The sequence below is a fragment of the Dermochelys coriacea genome, chromosome 10 (genome assembly GCF_009764565.3).
Source record: "Dermochelys coriacea isolate rDerCor1 chromosome 10, rDerCor1.pri.v4, whole genome shotgun sequence".
Classification (NCBI taxonomy): Eukaryota; Metazoa; Chordata; order Testudines; family Dermochelyidae; genus Dermochelys; species Dermochelys coriacea.
This window is the reverse complement of record NC_050077.1, coordinates 82,666,082-82,686,185: the sequence shown is the minus strand read 5'-3', so window position 1 is coordinate 82,686,185 and position 20,104 is coordinate 82,666,082. Positions and strand designations below refer to the sequence as shown.

General features: G+C 46.6%; 1 protein-coding gene across 1 annotated transcript in view; it reads right to left on the bottom strand.

Annotated features, from left to right (window-relative positions):
* The window catches only part of NOX5 (NADPH oxidase 5), a 35,727-nt gene that overhangs the window by 10,155 nt on the left and 5,468 nt on the right, over positions 1-20,104 (bottom strand). Inside the window, exons 2-10 of the mRNA XM_043494689.1 lie at positions 14,125-14,248; positions 13,490-13,640; positions 11,193-11,403; positions 8,609-8,843; positions 6,398-6,551; positions 4,539-4,714; positions 3,194-3,376; positions 1,842-1,974; positions 706-848 (exon numbers count right to left, since the gene is read on the bottom strand). Coding sequence (XP_043350624.1) covers positions 706-848; positions 1,842-1,974; positions 3,194-3,376; positions 4,539-4,714; positions 6,398-6,551; positions 8,609-8,843; positions 11,193-11,403; positions 13,490-13,640; positions 14,125-14,248 — 1,510 coding nt within the window. The remainder of the gene's footprint in view (positions 1-705; positions 849-1,841; positions 1,975-3,193; positions 3,377-4,538; positions 4,715-6,397; positions 6,552-8,608; positions 8,844-11,192; positions 11,404-13,489; positions 13,641-14,124; positions 14,249-20,104) is intronic.

Genomic DNA, 20,104 nt, shown 5'->3' with positions numbered 1-20,104 from the left:
TGTTTCAGGTTTCAGTACCACCATGCTGCTTTCCAGTCACCATGAGCATGTAATTCTCTTTCCATCTTGATGGTTTTTATTTTAGATTCGGGAAAATCAGCAAACCCATAAAGAATAGATAGAAAATCCCCATGAGAGAGCAGTATGGAGGACTCCAACCTCAGCCTGGAAATGCTTTACAGCCCTGTCCCTCTTCTGCACACTTCCTACGTGTACCCAGAAGCTCAGATCGTACCTACAGCACACCTGCTGTTTGAGAAATAGGAAGTAGCAATAACTCTACCAGAAGACACACAATTCCAATCTGAAACGTAGCGGTGACTGTCCACAGGGAAGCATCAGATACTGAACTCTGTGGCGTGTTTTAATTAGCTAACAGAGCCCTCTGTACGTCTGATATTAGGACATCAGCCTGAGCAACTCAGACATTTCTGATCCCACAAGCCACAGGCTTGTAGCAACCGAATATTCTTACTTTTTTGAGTGTCCTCAGCAGGAAGAAATGAACAGCCTCCACCCACGGCAATGTGCGAGGATAAATACAGGCGAGGTCCCTCTCCCATGCCGATGCCAGTGTCACCATCTCCTAGTGGCAGCAGCAGGTACTATTGTACCCTAACACATTTCACAGAAAGCAAACTAAAGGCACTCCTATTTTAAACTATAAAAAGTGATTCATAAAAATAATCCCTGTCCATTACAAACCTGGGTCCATTTGTGGTATCTCTGCTTTCTTAGATTTCTCATTAGCCGTTTAGGCTCCTGGCTGAGTGGTTCAGGCCACCTGAAATATTCATAGAGTCTGTTGGTCCATTGTCCTTGTGATCTTATATGCAGCCAGATGGTATCTGTGAAATGAAGGCAGACTATGGTGAAATGAGAAAGAGCCTTGTATAAATATTCTAATGAGGGAATCAAAGAGCTGGACTGAAACTTTCTCCAGGCAACAAGCAGAGTTATATATTTTAAAATCAACAGGCCAAGTTCTTGTCTCGGTTACACCAGTAAAAATCTAGAGGAATTTCTAAGAAGTCCAGTGCAATTATCCTGGACTTCATGGAGAACAGATTTTGGCCCAGCATTTAAATTAAGGCTGAATTCCAAGCTTTCAGAAACACCAGAGGGAGTAACAAGGCTGCTAAGGAAAGCTAACCAAAGAAATGCTCTGGCCATTTCAATTAGGTCAATCATCCAATATATCAGTTGCATTTGCAGGATCCGTACATCAGATGATACATGTTATCCCTAAGATAGTCGGCCCCTTTTTGAGCATGGAATACACCACAGTGTTTCTCTAATTGCAGGGAAATAAGTGATTTGGAGGAGACAGTTTTTTGGTCTTTGTTTTTGCTCAGAGAAGCCATATTTCCCACGATTCCACACAAGGGGGAAGGGCAGAGCTGCAGGGCAGGTGGAAATATTCCCTTTCAGCAGGGACAGGGGAAGCAGAGGACAGAGGCGGCTGCTGTGAGTTATGCCCATCTGCTTCTCCTTCCAGAAGTGTGGAGCTCGCGTCTGCTGGGCGAAGAAGGTGAGGTGGAATACAAGTCCCTGCTCAGCACAGAGAAACCAGACTGGCAAAAAGCTTCCTTTCTCATGCGATATAAAAAATAAACAAACCATACACCTGCTTCTCGGCATGCCACAGCTAGAGCACCTAATTAAATGATTCTTGGATATTGAATCAGTTGCTTCAAATGTAGCCAGTTTGCTGCAAAATCTCGCTGCACCATACCAAACGGTCTCTATCTGCTATTTTATCATTCTAGACTTTTTTCTAAGTAACTATTCCGATTAAATAGCAAAATGGCGCAGTTCTGGTGTCCAGTATAACCACATACCTTTTTGTTCAGGAGCGCTGCTAATGGTGAAAGGATGCCATTCATACTTTGCAATCGCTGGGATATTCAGGTAAACGTAGTCTCCAGGCTTGTAATGGAAAAACTGTGGTTTCTTAATCACAAGATGAGTCACCTTGATTGAAATGAAAAGCCGAGAGGTAGAGAATTTCTCTGCACACAAGAAAACCAGGCAGACTGTGTTACTCTAAGCCTCTTCCACTGGCATAGCTTTTCCAGAGCACAACAGCCTCCAATTTTGTGCCCGCAGTTTTGAGCATGCAAATAATTGTGGGCATATTTTACTGCATGCAGATGTCTAGCTATCTCTCTGTTTGTACAGCCAGGCCCCCTAAACTGCAGAGGTGTGACCGATATCTGCGCCAAGCCTGCTTCCATAGAGAGGCCTCTGGGAATGGGTGCCCAGGCACTGGGCCTTTGTGTCAATGTTTGCTGAAAAGGTACTATGAACACTGACAGAGGATTGCAGGTAACACACTTTCTGCAGATTGTTTCATTATCAGACAAGTCAAGATGCAGCTCAAGAGAACGCTTTGACTGGCCAAATACTAAACCATGATTCTGTGCCATTGTTGTGCTTTTCACATTGGCTTATGGAGCAGCGACCCAAAAGAAGGAGGAGGACAACTCTTTAGACACTTAAAATAGATTAATTAATGCCCCGGGCCATATAACGTAAGGACCACTCTTGCACCAGGTGAAAGAATAACCACGCCTAGCTCTTAGCAGATCTCAAATCACTTTACAAAGAGTATCAGTATCCACATTTTACAGAGGAGAAACTGAGGCACAGAAACTTGCCCAAAGTCTGGTGAATAGAGACAGGAATTGAACCCAGATCTCCTGAGTCCCATGCTGGTGCTTCACCTACTAAGCCACACTGCTCCCTATTTGAGCACTGCCATGTCTAATTTCCATGAGTCTAGGGAATGCTGCCACTCCAGCACGCTGACATAATACACAGTAGACAATCATCTGATTTGTCTTTTTAATACCTCTTTGGTCTCACTTTTCCTTCCTTTTCCCGTGTCACATAAGAATAGTTGTTATTATAGAGTGCTTTTCACTGGAATCGCAAAGCACTTTACAAATGACAAAAGTGCTCCCATGAAGTAGGGTGAGGATTTTTATCCCCATTTTAGGGAACAGGAAAAAGAGGCAAAGAGGGGTGAAGCGACTTCCCCAAGGTCATGCAGCAAGTCAGTGCCAGAGCTAGGAATAGACCCTAGTAAGCTCAATTTCCAATTCTTTATTTCACATCTCACCCCAGCCCCAGCGGTATTTTTAAAATGTATTCCCGTAACTGCACACCTTGGATCACTTTGGGAACAAACCTTCGATGGCAGGAGGTTGATTTCCACAACGTACAGCCCGCCCATGCATGACACAGCAATGCCAATTGTCTTCTCCACCACAAACAGAAATCCAGGAACCACAAACCATTTCCAGAAATTAGGCCCATGGAGGATTAACAAAGCCCAGATGGAGATGTAGGACAGATGAGTCCAGTAGAAGACCTGCAGATCACAACAATAACGGATCATTGGGGATACTCGCCTGGCGTCAGTAAGAGAGACTAATGAGTGCAGTGGTGGCAAAAGATACAGCCCAACTGTGGCTGTAGTTCGGGTAAAGTGTCACTAGTTTTCCATCATTCTTTTCACTGGTATTTCTAGGCACCAGATACAGTACGCTCCAGCTCGGCTTTCCAGCCCAGCCAACAGTGGCCATTGACAGGTATGAAAAACCAGTCATTCTCAGCAATAAGGAGCCAGATGTAGCTCTCAGTTATCCTGGTGTAAATGTGGAACCTCCAAGGACTTCAGCATTGCCATTCCTGGCCAACACAAGAGTAACTGAGGTCAGAACCTGCCCCAGGAGGCCCCTGAAATCAGTGGAGTCACTCTGGATTTATACAGGTGTAACAGAGCGGAATTTGCACTATTGCAAGTCTCAACATTCCTCCATTTCACTTGAACAGGTGAATAAGCCTAGGTACCATGTTATCACACAGGGACCCATGTAAGAGGGAGTACACGACCTCTGTAGCATTGGGGGCCGTGCTTCCCAGACAGAGAGTCTCGGCAGAACATTGTGAAGATCTGGTTGTTGGGCACAGCAAGTTGGTGCCAGGCACAGAGTAAAGCAAAGCCCCTTGTAAGCCCCTTAAGCACTGAATGCCCATCTGCGTTGGGCAGCTTTGCAGACAAGGAGCCAGTTCCTGCACTAACCACCCTCTTGCAGTGGAAGAAGCGTCATTGGATAAGAGTTCCTAACTTGGCCTCGCGAGAGATGTAATTACCTGAGTTTGTCTGAATTGCTGGGTTTTATTTCTTAACCCATTAAAGAGCTTTGTTCCCCACCCACCTCTGCCCTCGTGAGCAGGTTTTCCTGCTGTCTTTCTACGCAGAAGTTTGGCAGCATGGGATTCAGTTAAATGAACTTCTAAGATCAGCTACCAGTTTACACAGTGCCGCCTGGAGAGGGACTAACACGTTATCATCATGCTGCGACTGGAATCGCTGTGGAAAGAAATGTATGAAAATGACCCTGGCAGAAAATATGCAAGTCTCAATGGAATGCAGCATGGGAGACACTGGAGCATATATGGCTGCACTGTAACGGAGGGGGCACAAGCAAAACCCACCCCCCCCCCGGCAGAGTGCTGCTGGGGAGTACCTCAAAATGGCCGCTCTTCCGGACAAAGGTGCTGGAACACACTAGCATCATGCAGATGAGGAGCTGCAGCGCAATTCCAGTGAGCGAGGCACTCCCGTGAATCCAGCCAATCCCAGGCCGAGTGGTGAACAGATATTCCCAAAGCGTGGGGCGATCCTGGTTCTGAGTCAGCCTGACTAAACACAGAGAAACATGGGGCTGCAGAGCAGCAGCAGCCAAAGGGATTAGCACTTTCCACAAGGAGTACAGGATCAACAAGGGGATACTAGGCGTTCCAATGTGGCCATGAACTCCTAAGAGCTGCGGTCCCTGATCCGTTCATTTGTCTGTAAAATGCCACACACACCAGAGATACACAATGATGACAACAAGAAGGGGATGTGCACCAAGGTTTCCCATGGAGTAATATTAACCCTTCTTTGACCAAAAAAGCTTTCAGAGCAATGGAATACAAAGCAATCCTTTCCCTTACTGGGCTGTGGTTCTGGGACCCCATGGCACTAATCCTGTTTTCTTGGTCTTGGAGCCAGCGTTCCAGTTGCAATCCTGTCTCCTTTCTTTGTATTTATTAATACAATATATTATTTATGCAAAAAACAAAACTACACCCCACCCTCCCACAAAATACCTCAGGGGTACCCTTATAAATCAGAGGAAGTTGAAGTCAGGACTGCTGAATGATTTGTCTAAAAGCAGGATCATATTCCACAACTCACTTTAAACGTGGGTTGTCAGCAGGGACTGAACCCAAAATCTGGAGCACTGGAGCTAAAAAAAGAAACTCCATTACCTGGTAACAGTAAAAAGCTTTTAACCTCATATCGGGGGAAGCCACTAGAGGGGGACAATGCACAATGAACCAGTGGATTACGTACAGCTCCAATCCCTTCCTGTCTCATATACACTTCTACCTTAGTTGAAACCTTACACAATTATTAGCAATGGGAACAGTGAAAATAAAATGTTGAGCTGATCTTACAAGTAACACCTGCCTTAAATCAATTGCTCCCCAAACTTTTGAAAGCTGAACCCTGCCCCCTTTAGGAATATGGAATCAATTTTGCCCCTTCAGTCTCACCGTATCTCATTAAAGGCCTGCTCTTGTTAAATGTATACATCTTCCATGCCCTCCATTCTCTCCCCCGGATAATCCCTAGAACCCCCCTCTACTTTAGGTCATGCTGGAGCAAGCTTTACAATGCTTCCTCTCTTTTCTTACATCACTCGATGTGCAGTTAAAAAGGCTGACATTTAAAGAAGCTTTATTATTGGTTTCCAAAATGAATGGGGGCAAATCACACCTCAGAGTTATTGTTTTTTATTGCAGACTCAGGTAGATGTTGCTATGTCAGTTACACACAGGGCAGTTTCCCCTATCAGAGCTATTGTCTCAGGATCTCTTTAATTCAGGTAGTTCAAGACTACATTGGTTATCCAGGAGTCATGTTTTGAATGGTTTCTTTGCAACCATAACACCTAGAGACCAACTTTTTTGTTAAATAAAAGCTCAGACCCTGGAGAACAATGAAGAGGTTTGTCTGCACCCTGCTAGCTGGTCTTTCATGCCCCCATTACCCTCTCACCAGGGGGTGCACCCCATACTTTAGAAAATGCTGCTTTATCAAATCTGTATTTAATGTAAGATTTCAATCCTTGTTTTTTTAGTAGCTGATGTTCTTTATAGTTAAAGAGGAGTTGGCATTTTCCATTTTAATAACTGATGTGTTTTCCTCTTTAGATCACTCAAGATTTTCAGAGTACGTTAGAAGAATGGTTGCATGAGCAAAGCATATTGCAAATAAAAGAATCATAGCAATTATTACATGGGGGCATGGACAAGCAGAGGATTTACTACTCACCAAAGTTCCCCACATGTGCTCCAGTGTGAACTGCTGTGAGAGCGCCCACCACATACCCCACGAGCTGGTGGAAGATGACGTTTTGGTCTAGTGGGAAAACTTTCGCAACCCAGGTAGCTCGCAACCACGTCAGGCAACGGCGCAGCATAAGCACCTTTGAGAACCGGATGACAATAACAGTCACGCTTTGCTGTTACAGCCCTTTCCATCAGGAGACAGGGCCATAGAGTTTAAGGCCAGAAGGGACCATCAGATCATCTGGTCTGACCTCCGTGTATCACAGCCCCTAACTCCACCCAACACGCTTACTTCAAAGCCCTTTGCTAAGGTGAGTGAGTAACATCATCCTGACAAGACAGATGGTAAAAAGACTCGCCCAGGGTCACAGACAGGAGTTGAACCCTGCTCTCCTGAGTCCCAGCCCAGTGCTCTTCTCATGGGGCCATCCTACCCTTCTTTACCTTTGAGTAAAAGCTAAAGACGACCAGAGGGAAGTCTTTGTACTGACTGCTCTGGGGTGAGGACAGTCCTGGTTTTACTTGCTCTCACAGAGCTCATATCCTTCTTCCTGTTTGTTATTCTTTAATTTTTTATTTTTAACTTTGATTGTCTGATTCTTTGAAATATTCCCCACAGAGTGACGTAACCACATGTTCCATTTCCTGCCATTGCAAAGAGCAGTGTGGCCAGCCAGTGAGTTCCACAGTAACCTGGGCCATGTCTACAGAGGAGCTGAAGGAGTAATTCCAGGCTTGGGTAGACATACCATGCTAGCTTTGGTCGAGTTAGCGTGCTTAAAATAGTAGCGTAGCCACAGCTGCAGAGGTGACAGGACAACCCTAGGTACGTACTCGGGGCAGCTAGCCTACCCTGACACCCATGCAGCTGCCCCAAGGATGTACCTAGGGCCCTATTTTTAGCTCCATTAGAGTTTGCAGGGCTCTACCCAAACTGGAAATGATGCTCCAGTGCGGACATGCCTTATGATTCTTCCAGCTGAAGCGTTGTTAAAGTAGCGAGAACGCAGTCCTGTGGGGTTTGCCCTGAGTCTGGTACTAGTCAATATTTTCATTAATAACTTGGATAATGGAGTAGGCTTATACAATTTGTGGACGACACCAAGTTGGGAGGAGTTTCAAGCTCTTTGGAGACAGGATTAGAATTCAAAACAACTGTGACAAATTAGAGAATTGGTCTGAAATCAACAAGATGAAATTCAATAAAGACAAAGGCAAAGTACTTGTCTTAATGAGTGCCAACATTTCCCCTTTTGAACATAAGCAAAGCAGAACTGCTGCATGCCCCCATAGAAAAAGCAAGAATCCCCTCTCCCTTATAAATCCTATTTCCTGAGTGCAGGCGAAGGGAAATAACTGGCCAGGTGGCAGTATTGCTGGTAAGGGTCTGGGGGTTGGAGTGGATCACAGATTGAATATGAGACAACAATGTGATGCAGTTGTGAAAAAGACTAATATCGTTCTGGGATGTATTTACAAGAGTGTCATATGTAAGACACAGGAGGTAACTGTCCCTTCTCTACTCAGCCCTTGTGAGGCCTCAGCTGGAGAATTGCATCCACCTCTGGGCACCACATACAAGGAAGGATGTGGAAAAATTTGAGAGAGTCCAGAGGAGAGAAACCAAAATGATCAACAGTTTAGAAAACCTGACCTGCGAGGAAAGCTTAACAAAAGTGGGCATGTTTAGTCTTGAGAAAAGAAGTCTGAAGGGGGACCTGAGAACAGTCTGCAAATATGTTAAGGGCTGTTATAAAGAGGACAATGATCAATTGTTCTCCATGACCACTGAAGGTCGGACAAGTAGTAATGGGCTCAATCTGCAGCAAGGGAGATGTAGGTTAGATATTAGGAAAAACTTTCTAACCATAAGGGTAGTTAAACTCTGGACCAGGCTCCCAAGAGAGGTTGTGGAATCTCCATCACTGGAGGTTTCTAAGCACAAGTTGGACAACCCCCTGTCAGGCATGGTCTAGGTTTGTGTGGTCCTGCCTCAGCGCAGAGAACCGGACCTGATGACGTCTCCGGGTTCCTTCCAGCCCCAAATTTCTACAATTCCATGCTTCACTCTTCTAGAGTGCCTGCCACGCAAGCAATACCCTCAGCCCCTTGTGACCCCTGATTCATGAACCCTCCAAGAGCGCAGGGAGGGAGCGTGACCGTCCCCATCTGTCCGGAGAGGCACAGGACTCACCCCAAGGAAGGTGCAGTTGAAGTTCAGACACTGCCCGCAGCCTTTCGCCACCATGACCCAGCCCCCGAGGGGCGCGTGCCGCAGAGCAGCCCAGGTGAAGAGGAAGGTATTCAGGCACAGGTAGCTGCCCATGAAGAGCAGCTTGCTCCTGTTGTTGTGCCAGTAGGCTGGGGTTAAGTAGCGCGGCGTGTGGCTCTTCTGTTCCACGGTTGGGGGCTTTAGCCAGTTGGCAGCACTGTTGGAAAGGGAGGGAACATGAAGGGAAGAGGTTTGTTACAAAGCAACCAGCTCCCAGGCTCTGCAGCTGTGAGAAGAGCACTGGGGAAGGCCCTGCACCCACTCTCCAAGGGGAACTTCCAGGGTTGCCAGTGGCAGCAGCTGCAGGATGCTCTCCTTTGGATTTCGATTGCAGATAGTGTTCCTGCCGGTGCAGGAACCTGAATCAGTGCATACCTCTGCCCATGGTAATCCCCTTTCCCAACCAACACTCCCTGCCCCCAGACTTTACACCTCCATATAATCCATATAAAACTAAGTCCCTGGCCATAGCATCAAACAGCCTCCAGCTCCAGCTTACAACCAGCTTGATATTAACCCATCCGGATGGGTCATCAAGCAGGTGGCAGCTGTCAAATACATGGGCAGTGTCCCAGATAGGGCTGGAGGAGGCTTATAAGATGTGGACGCTTGCATAGCAGCAGCGGCTTCCATGTTTGGGGCCCATCAGCAGCCTTTGTGGGGAAGTCGTGACATCATGTTTGCTGCGAAGCTGCTCTGTTGTATGGATACGAAACATGGGCACAGAGGCGGGCTGAATGTCACTGGATTGACATGTTCAATTCTCGTCGTCTCCTGCTGCATGTCAAAATGGCAGGACAAGCTCAGCAACAAGGATATTCAAAGCCAAACCCAGCAACCGCCTCCATCAGCACTGGTTCGGTTTCAGCGGCTTGGCTGGTATGGATATATTATTAGAATGGAAGACCAACGAATTCCAGTGTGTATGTACCAAGGAATGTTGTTACACGGCCAGTGACTATGAGGGCACCAAAAGCTTCAGTGGCACAACAAGATTGGCTGTGCTAGAGAGAAACCGAATATACAATCAGACCACCTTAACCAGCTTGCCAGAGATCGATCTGGGTGGCACTAGATTTGCAAGAAGGCCACGTCCCTTTGGGATTTGCCAAGACGATGATGATGACTACATGCCCCCACGTGTCGGTGCTGGTCTTCATGGGAAGAGATTGCAGCCATTTTGCATCATCTTGAGCATATCATACCTCTGGGACCCTCTGATGGATTGAGAGCAGTAAAAGAGTATAAACTCTGGCTGCCTTTGGCCTGAGCTCTTGGTTTACCGACTGGAATGTCCCCTGGGCTGCTCTGCTCATGCAGTGCACTACTGGTTCCTAGATGAATCAGGATTGGTGGAGGAGGATTTGGATAAAGTTACTGGAACACAAACCCTCCTTCCCAGGGGCTGTAATGGCCACAAAGGTGAGCAGTGGGAGCCTACAATAAATGGACAGCTGGAGGCACCATGAAGTCCCAACTTCTTGAAGCACAGAAAGTGGAAAGGCAGCTGTAAGCCACTAACAGGAGGAAACCAAATAGGTGGAGATGATGTGCCTAAGTCATTCCACAATGCTGGAGAAGGGTCAATGTCCCTCAGTTAATGCTGATTAGGTGGAATCAGGAGATTCGCCTTATGGAAATAAGAATGAGAGGTATCCCACTGGGCTCCTCACATTCTGAAGGTATCTCCACTGAAGAATCCATTGAGAGAAGGGAACCATCCTGAATGATACCGCTACCCTCGGCTCTAGATGGGCCTTTAATTGTACAGATTAGGAGGAGAGTCAGTTGTGATGTGTAATGTCTAGAACACTACAGTATTTTGCTCCCTTTCACATTCTGATGGTTCACATGGCAAGACTCACTCCTGGCCTCTTCTCCTCCGGGAAGAGCATTTTACAGCACACGACAAGCAGCATTTCTGAGATGCAATCATGCTCTTCATTTCAGCAGGGGATGCTTGCAGCGCCTCGCAGGAGATGCTCAGGATCTTAGGCCCTTCATTTTTAAACATCATTGCCCTGTTCTGATGGTTAGTCCTGCACTGCAGCAGCACGGTGTCTCACACTGGGCATCAGTAAGCGAGTGTCACAAACCATGCCAGCTCCCTGCTCGATGGCAGCTGCCAGCAATAGACTCAAGCATGCCAAGTCTGTGTAGTTGGAGCACAGCATGGGGGTGTCTTGCCCTGAGAATGTCCAAGCAACCCCGCTGTGGACAGAAGGGATGCAGCTTCCTTTAAGTGAGCTGCTTCTCAAAAATCACCCCCAGGCCTTGGACGGGATCCCAGGCCTTGTGCTCTCCTGATGGGGAAGGGTTTGGTACAGGGACACTTAATTGCAAAGGGAAAAAATAAAAAGCACCCCTCCGTGGGGAGGCCGCTGTGAGCATAAATAATATTGAAGGAGCCTGTGAAATCGGGGAAGAGCAAGGTGCTACCAAGGAAAATGCAGTTCTAAGATACAGTGCTGATTAGGAACCCAGAGGAGCCTGTCAAAGCCATTACCTTATGGTTAAGTTCTCCATGACCTCTGGAAAGCATTCTAGTTCCTCCTTGAGTTCCTCAAAAGTGATGGAGCCACTGTTGTCTTTGTCGGCCGACTCAAAAAGAGCCAGCGTGAGGTCATCCAGTTTCTCCTCTGGCAAGGATATTGCGCTCTCCTTCAGACATGATTTCAGGACTGTGCGCAGTTCATCCGGGTCGACAGAACCACTGCCTACAGTGAGCAAGAATTTGCATCTGACACAGATGAAAGTAATAACACATTTGCTCCTGTGTTACCGAGACAACAAAAGGATACACAACAGCTAGTGAACGGGTTTATGAAAACCCTGGGTGCTTTTAGTTTTATCTTCCCCTTCGATACAGAAACAGGCCTCCTTCCTTGCACTCAGGATTTTCATTGGGAAAATGTGCCCTGAGGGTAAGGTTGGCTAATTGTTGATAGATTAGAAAAAAATTGGTTTAATTTAGATTAAGTAGTGAGTGATCTATGTGAAACAACTATTTTGAGAATGTGAATTCCGATCTTGATTGACAATGTTCACCATTATGAAATCCACATAGACATGCTTAACTGGCCACAAAATGTAATGACAAATTAGCTTGGAAAGAGATTTGGTTCTTAGTTTTGTAGCCAATCCTTTAAGCTCAATTAGGTCAGAGCAGAAAATACTGCCAGGTCAGAACTGGGACGTTTATTTTGCTGATGTTCGCACTTTTCCTAGCCTGTAGATAAACCAACATTTCACATGTACCAGAATTTCAATTCTAGACCAAACAAAAAAGCATGACTCTCAAAACTAAACCTCTTTGCAAATTTCAAGTTGAGGCAGGTATGTTTTAGAATCAGGTCCCTAGCTTCAAACCTGCCCCGGTAGTTTTGATCAAACCGTTCACTATAAAAAAATATTTGTGAACAAATATGTTTTGTTAACAAAATACTTATTGTCTTTGACTGCACTTGTTCTTCACTGATTGTGTTTAAATACCGGGTATAAATAATTAAAATAGACATTGATGCAATCAGTGCATTAATTAATCTCTTTCTCTGTGTGTACCGAAATCAGAGGTGTGACTGCAGCGTGTGTAGACATCCCCAAGCTAGCTTTCATGTAGATTGCTCGAATAACAATAATAATGATGCTGTGGCAGCATGGGCTAGCCACCTGAATACATATCCAGAATCTTGCATGGACTTGTACAACCAGTGCTGCCATGGCTTCACTGCTATTGATGGGAATGGCTATGCATGCCAGTCACACCTCTGATTGTGTAGGCGTAGGCATACTCTCTCTCTCTCTCTGGCCAAATTAATATTTAATTATTTATACAGAGTGGAACAGCTCCAACAAGGGAGATTGGGAGGGAGTCACCCCATAATCTAGTGGTGAGAGTGCTCAGCTAGGAGGTGACAGATCTGGGTTCAAATCCCTGCTCTCCCTCTAGCAGAGTGAGGATTCGAATCTAGGTCTCCCACATCCTGGAGAGTGCTGCAGTCACTGGACTATTGGGTAAAAGGGGGGGGAGACTCACCTGCCCTGGCTGTATTCTGTGGGGGCTCTGATCCACTAGATATGCCCTAAGGGGGTCTCTCAGCACAGCGACCCGATCAGGCCCACAAGTGAGATAGATGAAGGAAGGCGTAGTTCGAGAATCCCCCGGGGCTGAGTTGTGAGTTAGGTGCTGAGCTCCTTGGCAGTGTCAGGACTGAGGTGGCTGTGTATGTACCCCATGACAGAGGTGGAGGTACCTAGGGGACTTTACAAATGGAAACATAGGGACTTAGGCAGCAGTAGCTCTGATGATCTAAAGTTTGGACTTAGGTGCCTAACATAGCAGTAGCTGTGTAAGTCCCCCTGGTGAATCTAGCCCTAATGGTTTGGCTCCTCTCCAGCGTCTAGGGTAAGAACATGCCGAGGTAGAACTTACAATTGGAGCTAGTTTAATTGCCGTCTTTTATGGATATTTTTGAGATCTTCATCATAGATGGGGAAGATTGAAAAGTCATGGATTGCAAAGTTAAGCTTGATAGATAGTTTATAAGTGTCCATTACCGATAGTTCTCAGCCAGATTGCTTTAATTCAGGAGAGAAGTCTATGTTGTGCTGGAAGAGGACAAGGGTGGCGCTATAGAATATTAGACAATGGCTTCAGCTGAGCTGTCCTATTCGTATAAATATATGCTAATGGCATGTCCCCTCCACCCATCTTTAAGAAGGAGGAAGCACTCATGCTCAGGAGGACAGCAGCATTGATATCCAAATGACCACTGGGGGTAAGTACGTTCTTCAGAATCTTACCGTCTAGGTCGTAAACTTGGAAGAGGAATCTTAGCTTGTCTGTTTCATCTCCATGTATGAGAAGGTTCAAGGCTTTGAGTAACTCATCTAAACTAATGGTTCCACTCCCGTCAGAATCAAACAATGCAAAGAACCTCTCCGCGAAGAAGGACTACAGAAAGGAGAACAAATATTTTCAACAACACTTGAGGGGAACTCCTTATAAACCCAAGCCAGAACTTTTCCATTAACATCAATGGAAATTTTGACTTAGTAAGGGATGAATATCATGGTGATGGGCAACCTTAGGAAAAAACTAGTCAGACAAACAGACTAAGACTTAAAGATTTAGCCCTAGTCTTTCTACCTGTGGTTTCCATCACTGCTAATATACGACGAGTACTCTGATAACCAAAGCTCTTTATAACCCTTCTTCATTAGCCCCGCCATCCTATTTTTAAGCTTCACTCTTCTAATTAAGACAGGATAACAACAGACCACTGACCCTTTTTAATCTGCCAGTATTGTTTTGCACTAACTACTGACAAAAGGGTGAAGTCTAATAATACCTCTACAGTCTGAACTCACATCTGGCTATCTGAACAGAAACACAGCAGATCATCAGCCAAACTCCCCCCAAACCCCAAAGAACTTGCCTCTTTCACTTTCAGAGCAGATTTGAATTCTTCCAAGTCAATTTCTTTATCTTCCCCAGCGATGCTTTCAAACTGCTTCGTTACCCACTCAAGCCATTGGGTATCATCATCTATACTCATTGTGCTAGAAATAAAAAAAACATTAAACACTGTCACTAGGACTTCATGTTAATTGCTCAGATTTAGAAATGCCTTATTAGGCACATTAGAGAGACAACGTGGCTGAGGTAATAGCTCTTATTGGACCAACTTCTGCTGGTGAATGAGACAAGCTTTCAAGTTACACCAAGCTCTTTCTTCGGCTCTGTGAAATGTACTCAGTGTCACAGCAAAATACAAGGTGGAACAGATTCTTTAGCATAAGTATTTAACACTTATTATAAGAGACCATTCAAGGTGAAGTGGTCTGTTAACAACTCTCCAGTCATAGGACAAAGAAGTGGGGTTTGTGGGTTACGGATTGTTGTAATAAGCCATAAATCCAGTGTCTCTGTTCAATCCATGATTTTTAGTGTCTAGCAAAGTTATAAATTCAAGTTCCCAGGTGCATCTTTTGAAGATATTGTGCAGCTTTCCTTTGAGGACGCAGCCTGAGAGGTGAGATATGGAGTAACTGTTTCGTGAAAGGTGTTTGCCCAGGGGCGTTTTCCTCTTGTATCATTTCTCTGTGTGAGGATGATTATCTGGTTTCATCCACACAGTTGTTATTAGGGCATCTAGTGCACTGGATCAGACATATAGCAGTAAGGGAACCGTTTTGATTTGATAATGCTTTGGGAATTCATAATACTTTGAGAATTATATTTCAATATCTTGTTATCATTGGTGTTTCCCCCAGGCCTCTGTTAAAACAGCAGGTACAGCTGTTCAGCCAGTGCCAGCCTCCTCTGTGTCCAGATCCAGTTGCCAGGTCCCAGTCTCTCCCCACCCCATGGTCCTTGTCCACTACTCCCTCTGCTATGCCCTGCACTCCATTTGCCTCTTTTATCTTCTGCATTTGAGTCAAGCTGTGTTCTCCTCCACACTGCTTGAGTGCCAGCCCAGGGAGCATTGGGAGTACAATAGAGACCATCTCCTGGCTCTCAGTTCCTGTGCCCAGTACCAGAGCAGTCAGGAGCAGCAATTGCTGACAAAACCCTGCTCACCCCTGCAGCCACGGGCTGGAATGTGCTTGGTATAGATGGAAGTCTGTGTGTTTGCGTCAGGGAAGCCTGGCTGTTTAAAAATAGCCAGAGCCTCGCGAACCAGCTGAGCGGCAGCGGAGCAGCGGGGACAGCAGAGCAGCTCACAGCAGGAGTTTGCCTGGGAGTTCGCCTGGAGTGAGCCCAGTGAGGCTTACATCTTGCCAATGTCTCTGAGGAAGCTCATAGTAGGTAGGTGATATGGAAGGGGGGGGTTCAGCTGTTGTGACCTGCACTGGATGTGCCATGTTTGTCTTTCTTCCACAGGACAGAAGCGACTTTGTCTGTACAAAGTGCAAGCTGGTCTCCATATTGGAAGAAAAGATTGAAGGTCTGGAGCAACAGGTAACGACCCTGCGTTGTATACGAGAGACTGAGGATTTTCTGGACCAAACTCAGGATAGCCTTCTAGGGGCACAAAGCTCTAAAGATATAGAGCAGGTTGCACAGAGGAGCCAAGAGGCCAGCGAAGAAGCTTGGCAACATGTGACCTCCAGAAGAGGTAAGCGGAATGTCCGGGTTCCAGTAACACAGACACAGGTAACTAACCGCTTTCATGTTCTCTCCACAGGTACCAATGCGGAGAGTGGACCAGATGATAGGTCTGGGGGGAGAAAGCAGAAGGAGACTCTGCTGGTTGGGAGGCATGAGATGCGATGTCCTGAGGTTGGGGGTTCCACGACCACCACTCCCAAGAGGAGAAGGCGGGTGGTGGTGGTCGGGGACTCTCTCCTCCGGGGGACTGAGTCATCTATCTGCCGCCCTGACCGGGAAAACCGAGAAGTCTGCTGCTTGCCAGGGGCTAAGATTCGTGATGTGACGGAGAGACTGCCGAGACTCATCAAGCCCTCGGATCGCTACCCCTTCCTGCTTCTCCACGTGGGCACCAATGACACTGCCAAGAATGACCTTGAGCGGATCACTGCGGACTACGTGGCTCTGGGAAGAAGGATAAAGGAGTTGGAGGCGCAAGTGGTGTTCTCGTCCATCCTCCCCGTGGAAGGAAAAGGCCTGGGTAGGGACCGTCGAATCGTGGAGGTCAACGAATGGCTACGCAGGTGGTGTCGGAGAGAAGGCTTTGGATTCTTTGACCATGGGATGGTGTTCCATGAAGGAGGAGTGCTGGGCAGAGACGGGCTCCATCTTACGAAGAGAGGGAAGAACATCTTTGCCAGCAGGCTGGCTAACCTAGTGAGGAGGGCTTTAAACTAGGTTCACCGGGGGAAGGAGACCAAAGCCCTGAGGTAAGTGGGAAAGCGGGATACCGGGAGGAAGCACAGGCAGGAATGTCTGTGAGGGGAGGGCTCCTGCCTCATACTGGGAATGAGGGGCGATCAACAGGTTATCTCAAGTGCTTATATACAAATGCACAAAGCCTTGGAAACAAGCAGGGAGAACTGGAGGTCCTGGTGATGTCAAGGAATTATGACGTGATTGGAATAACAGAGACTTGGTGGGATAACTCACATGACTGGAGTACAGTCATGGATGGTTATAAACTGTTCAGGAAGGACAGGCAGGGCAGAAAAGGTGGGGGAGTAGCACTGTATGTAAGGGAGCAGTATGACTGCTCAGAGCTCCCGTACGAAACTGTGGAAAAACCTGAGTGTCTCTGGATTAAGTTTAGAAGTGTGTGCAACAAGAGTGATGTCATGGTGGGAGTCTGCTATAGACCACCGGACCAGGGGGATGAGGTGGATGAGGCTTTCTTCCGGCAACTCACGGAAGCTACTAGATCGCATGCCCTGATTCTCATGGGTGACTTTAATTTTCCTGATATCTGCTGGGAGAGCAATACAGCGGTGCATAGACAATCCAGGAAGTTTTTGGAAAGCGTAGGGGACAATTTCCTGGTGCAAGTGCTAGGGGAGCCAACTAGGGGGAGCGCTTTTCTTGACCTGCTGCTCACAAACCGGGTAGAATTAGTGGGGGAAGCAAAAGTGGATGGGAATCTGGGAGGCAGTGACCATGAGTTGGTTGAGTTCAGGATCCTGACGCAGGGAAGAAAGGTAAGCAGCAGGATACGGACCCTGGACTTCAGGAAAGCAGACTTTGACTCCCTCAGGGAACAGATGGCCAGGATCCCCTGGGGGACTAACATGAAAGGGAAGGGAGTCCAGGAGTGCTGGCTGTATTTCAAGGAATCCCTGTTGAGGTTACAGGGACAAACCATCCCGATGAGTCGAAAGAATAGTAAATATGGCAGGCGACCAGCTTGGCTTAATGGTGAAATCTTAGCGGATCTTAAACATAAAAAAGAAGCTTACAAGAAGTGGAAGGTTGGACATATGACCAGGGAAGAGTATAAAAATATTGCTCGGGCATGTAGGAAAGATATCAGGAGGGCCAAATCGCACCTGGAGCTGCAGCTAGCAAGAGATGTCAAGAGTAACAAGAAGGGTTTCTTCAGGTATGTTGGCAACAAGAAGAAAGCCAAGGAAAGTGTGGGCCCCTTACTGAATGAGGGAGGCAAGCTAGTGACAGAGGATGTGGAAAAAGCTAATGTACTCAATGCTTTTTTTGCCTCTGTTTTCACTAACAAGGTCAGCTCCCAGACTGCTGTGCTGGGCATCACAAAATGGGGAAGAGATGGCCAGCCCTCTGTAGAGATAGAGGTGGTTAGGGACTATTTAGAAAAGCTGGACGTGCACAAGTCCATGGGGCCGGACGAATTGCATCCGAGAGTGCTGAGGGAATTGGCGGCTGTGATTGCAGAGCCCTTGGCCATTATCTTTGAAAACTCGTGGCGAACGGGGGAAGTCCCGGATGACTGGAAAAAGGCTAATGTAGTGCCCATCTTTAAAAAAGGGAAGAAGGAGGATCCTGGGAACTACAGGCCGGTCAGCCTCACCTCAGTCCCTGGAAAAATCATGGAGCAGGTCCTCAAAGAATCAATCCTGAAGCACTTAGAGGAGAGGAAAGTGATCAGGAACAGTCAGCATGGATTCACCAAGGGAAGGTCATGCCTGACTAATCTAATCGCCTTTTATGATGAGATTACTGGTTCTGTGGATGAAGGGAAAGCAGTGGATGTATTGTTTCTTGACTTTAGCAAAGCTTTTGACACGGTCTCCCACAGCATTCTTGTCAGCAAGTTAAGGAAGTATGGGCTGGATGAATGCACTATAAGGTGGGTAGAAAGCTGGCTAGATTGTCGGGCTCAACGGGTAGTGATCAATGGCTCCATGTCTAGTTGGCAGCCGGTGTCAAGTGGAGTGCCCCAGGGGTCGGTCCTGGGGCCCGTTTTGTTCAATATCTTCATAAATGATCTGGAGGATGGTGTGGATTGCACTCTCAGCAAATTTGCGGATGATACTAAACTGGGAGGAGTGGTAGATACGCTGGAGGGGAGGGATAGGATACAGAAGGACCTAGACAAATTGGAAGATTGGGCCAAAAGAAATCTAATGAGGTTCAATAAGGATAAGTGCAGGGTCCTGCACTTAGGATGGAAGAATCCAATGCACCGCTACAGACTAGGGACCGAATGGCTCGGCAGCAGTTCTGCGGAAAAGGACCTAGGGGTGACAGTGGACGAGAAGCTGGATATGAGTCAGCAGTGTGCCCTTGTTGCCAAGAAGGCCAATGGCATTTTGGGATGTATAAGTAGGGGCATAGCGAGCAGATCGAGGGACGTGATCGTTCCCCTCTATTCGACACTGGTGAGGCCTCATCTGGAGTACTGTGTCCAGTTTTGGGCCCCACACTACAAGAAGGATGTGGATAAATTGGAAAGAGTACAGCGAAGGGCAACAAAAATGATTAGGGGTCTAGAGCACATGACTTACGAGGAGAGGCTGAGGGAGCTGGGATTGTTTAGTCTGCAGAAAAGAAGAATGAGGGGGGATTTGATAGCTGCTTTCAACTACCTGAAAGGGGGTTTCAAAGAGGATGGCTCTAGACTGTTCTCAATGGTAGCAGATGACAGAACGAGGAGTAATGGTCTCAAGTTGCAATGGGGGAAGTTTAGATTGGATATTAGGAAAAACTTTTTCACTAAGAGGGTGGTGAAACACTGGAATGCGTTACCTAGGGAGGTGGTAAAAAGAAAAGGAGTACTTGTGGCACCTTAGAGACTAACAAATTTATTAGAGCATAAGCTTTCGTGAGCTACAGCTCACTTCATCGGATGCATTTGGTGGAAAAAGCAGAGGAGAGATTTATATACACACACACAGAGAACATGAAACAATGGGTTTATCATACACACTGTAAGGAGAGTGATCACTTAAGATAAGCCATCACCAACAGCAGGGGGGGGAAGGAGGAAAACCTTTCATGGTGACAAGCAGGTAGGCTAATTCCAGCAGTTAACAAGAATATCAGAGGAACAGTGGGGGGTGGGGTGGGAGGGAGAAATACCATGGGGAAATAGTTTTACTTTGTGTAATGACTCATCCATTCCCAGTCTCTATTCAAGCCTAAGTTAATTGTATCCAGTTTGCAAATTAATTCCAATTCAGCAGTCTCTCGTTGGAGTCTGTTTTTGAAGCTTTTTTGTTGAAGTATAGCCACTCTTAGGTCTGTGATCGAGTGACCAGAGAGATTGAAGTGTTCTCCAACTGGTTTTTGAATGTTATAATTCTTGACGTCTGATTTGTGTCCATTCATTCTTTTACGTAGAGACTGTCCAGTTTGGCCAATGTACATGGCAGAGGGGCATTGCTGGCACATGATGGCATATATCACATTGGTAGATGCACAGGTGAACGAGCCTCTGATAGTGTGGCTGATGTGATTAGGCCCTATGATGGTATCCCCTGAATAGATATGTGGACAGAGTTGGCAACGGGCTTTGT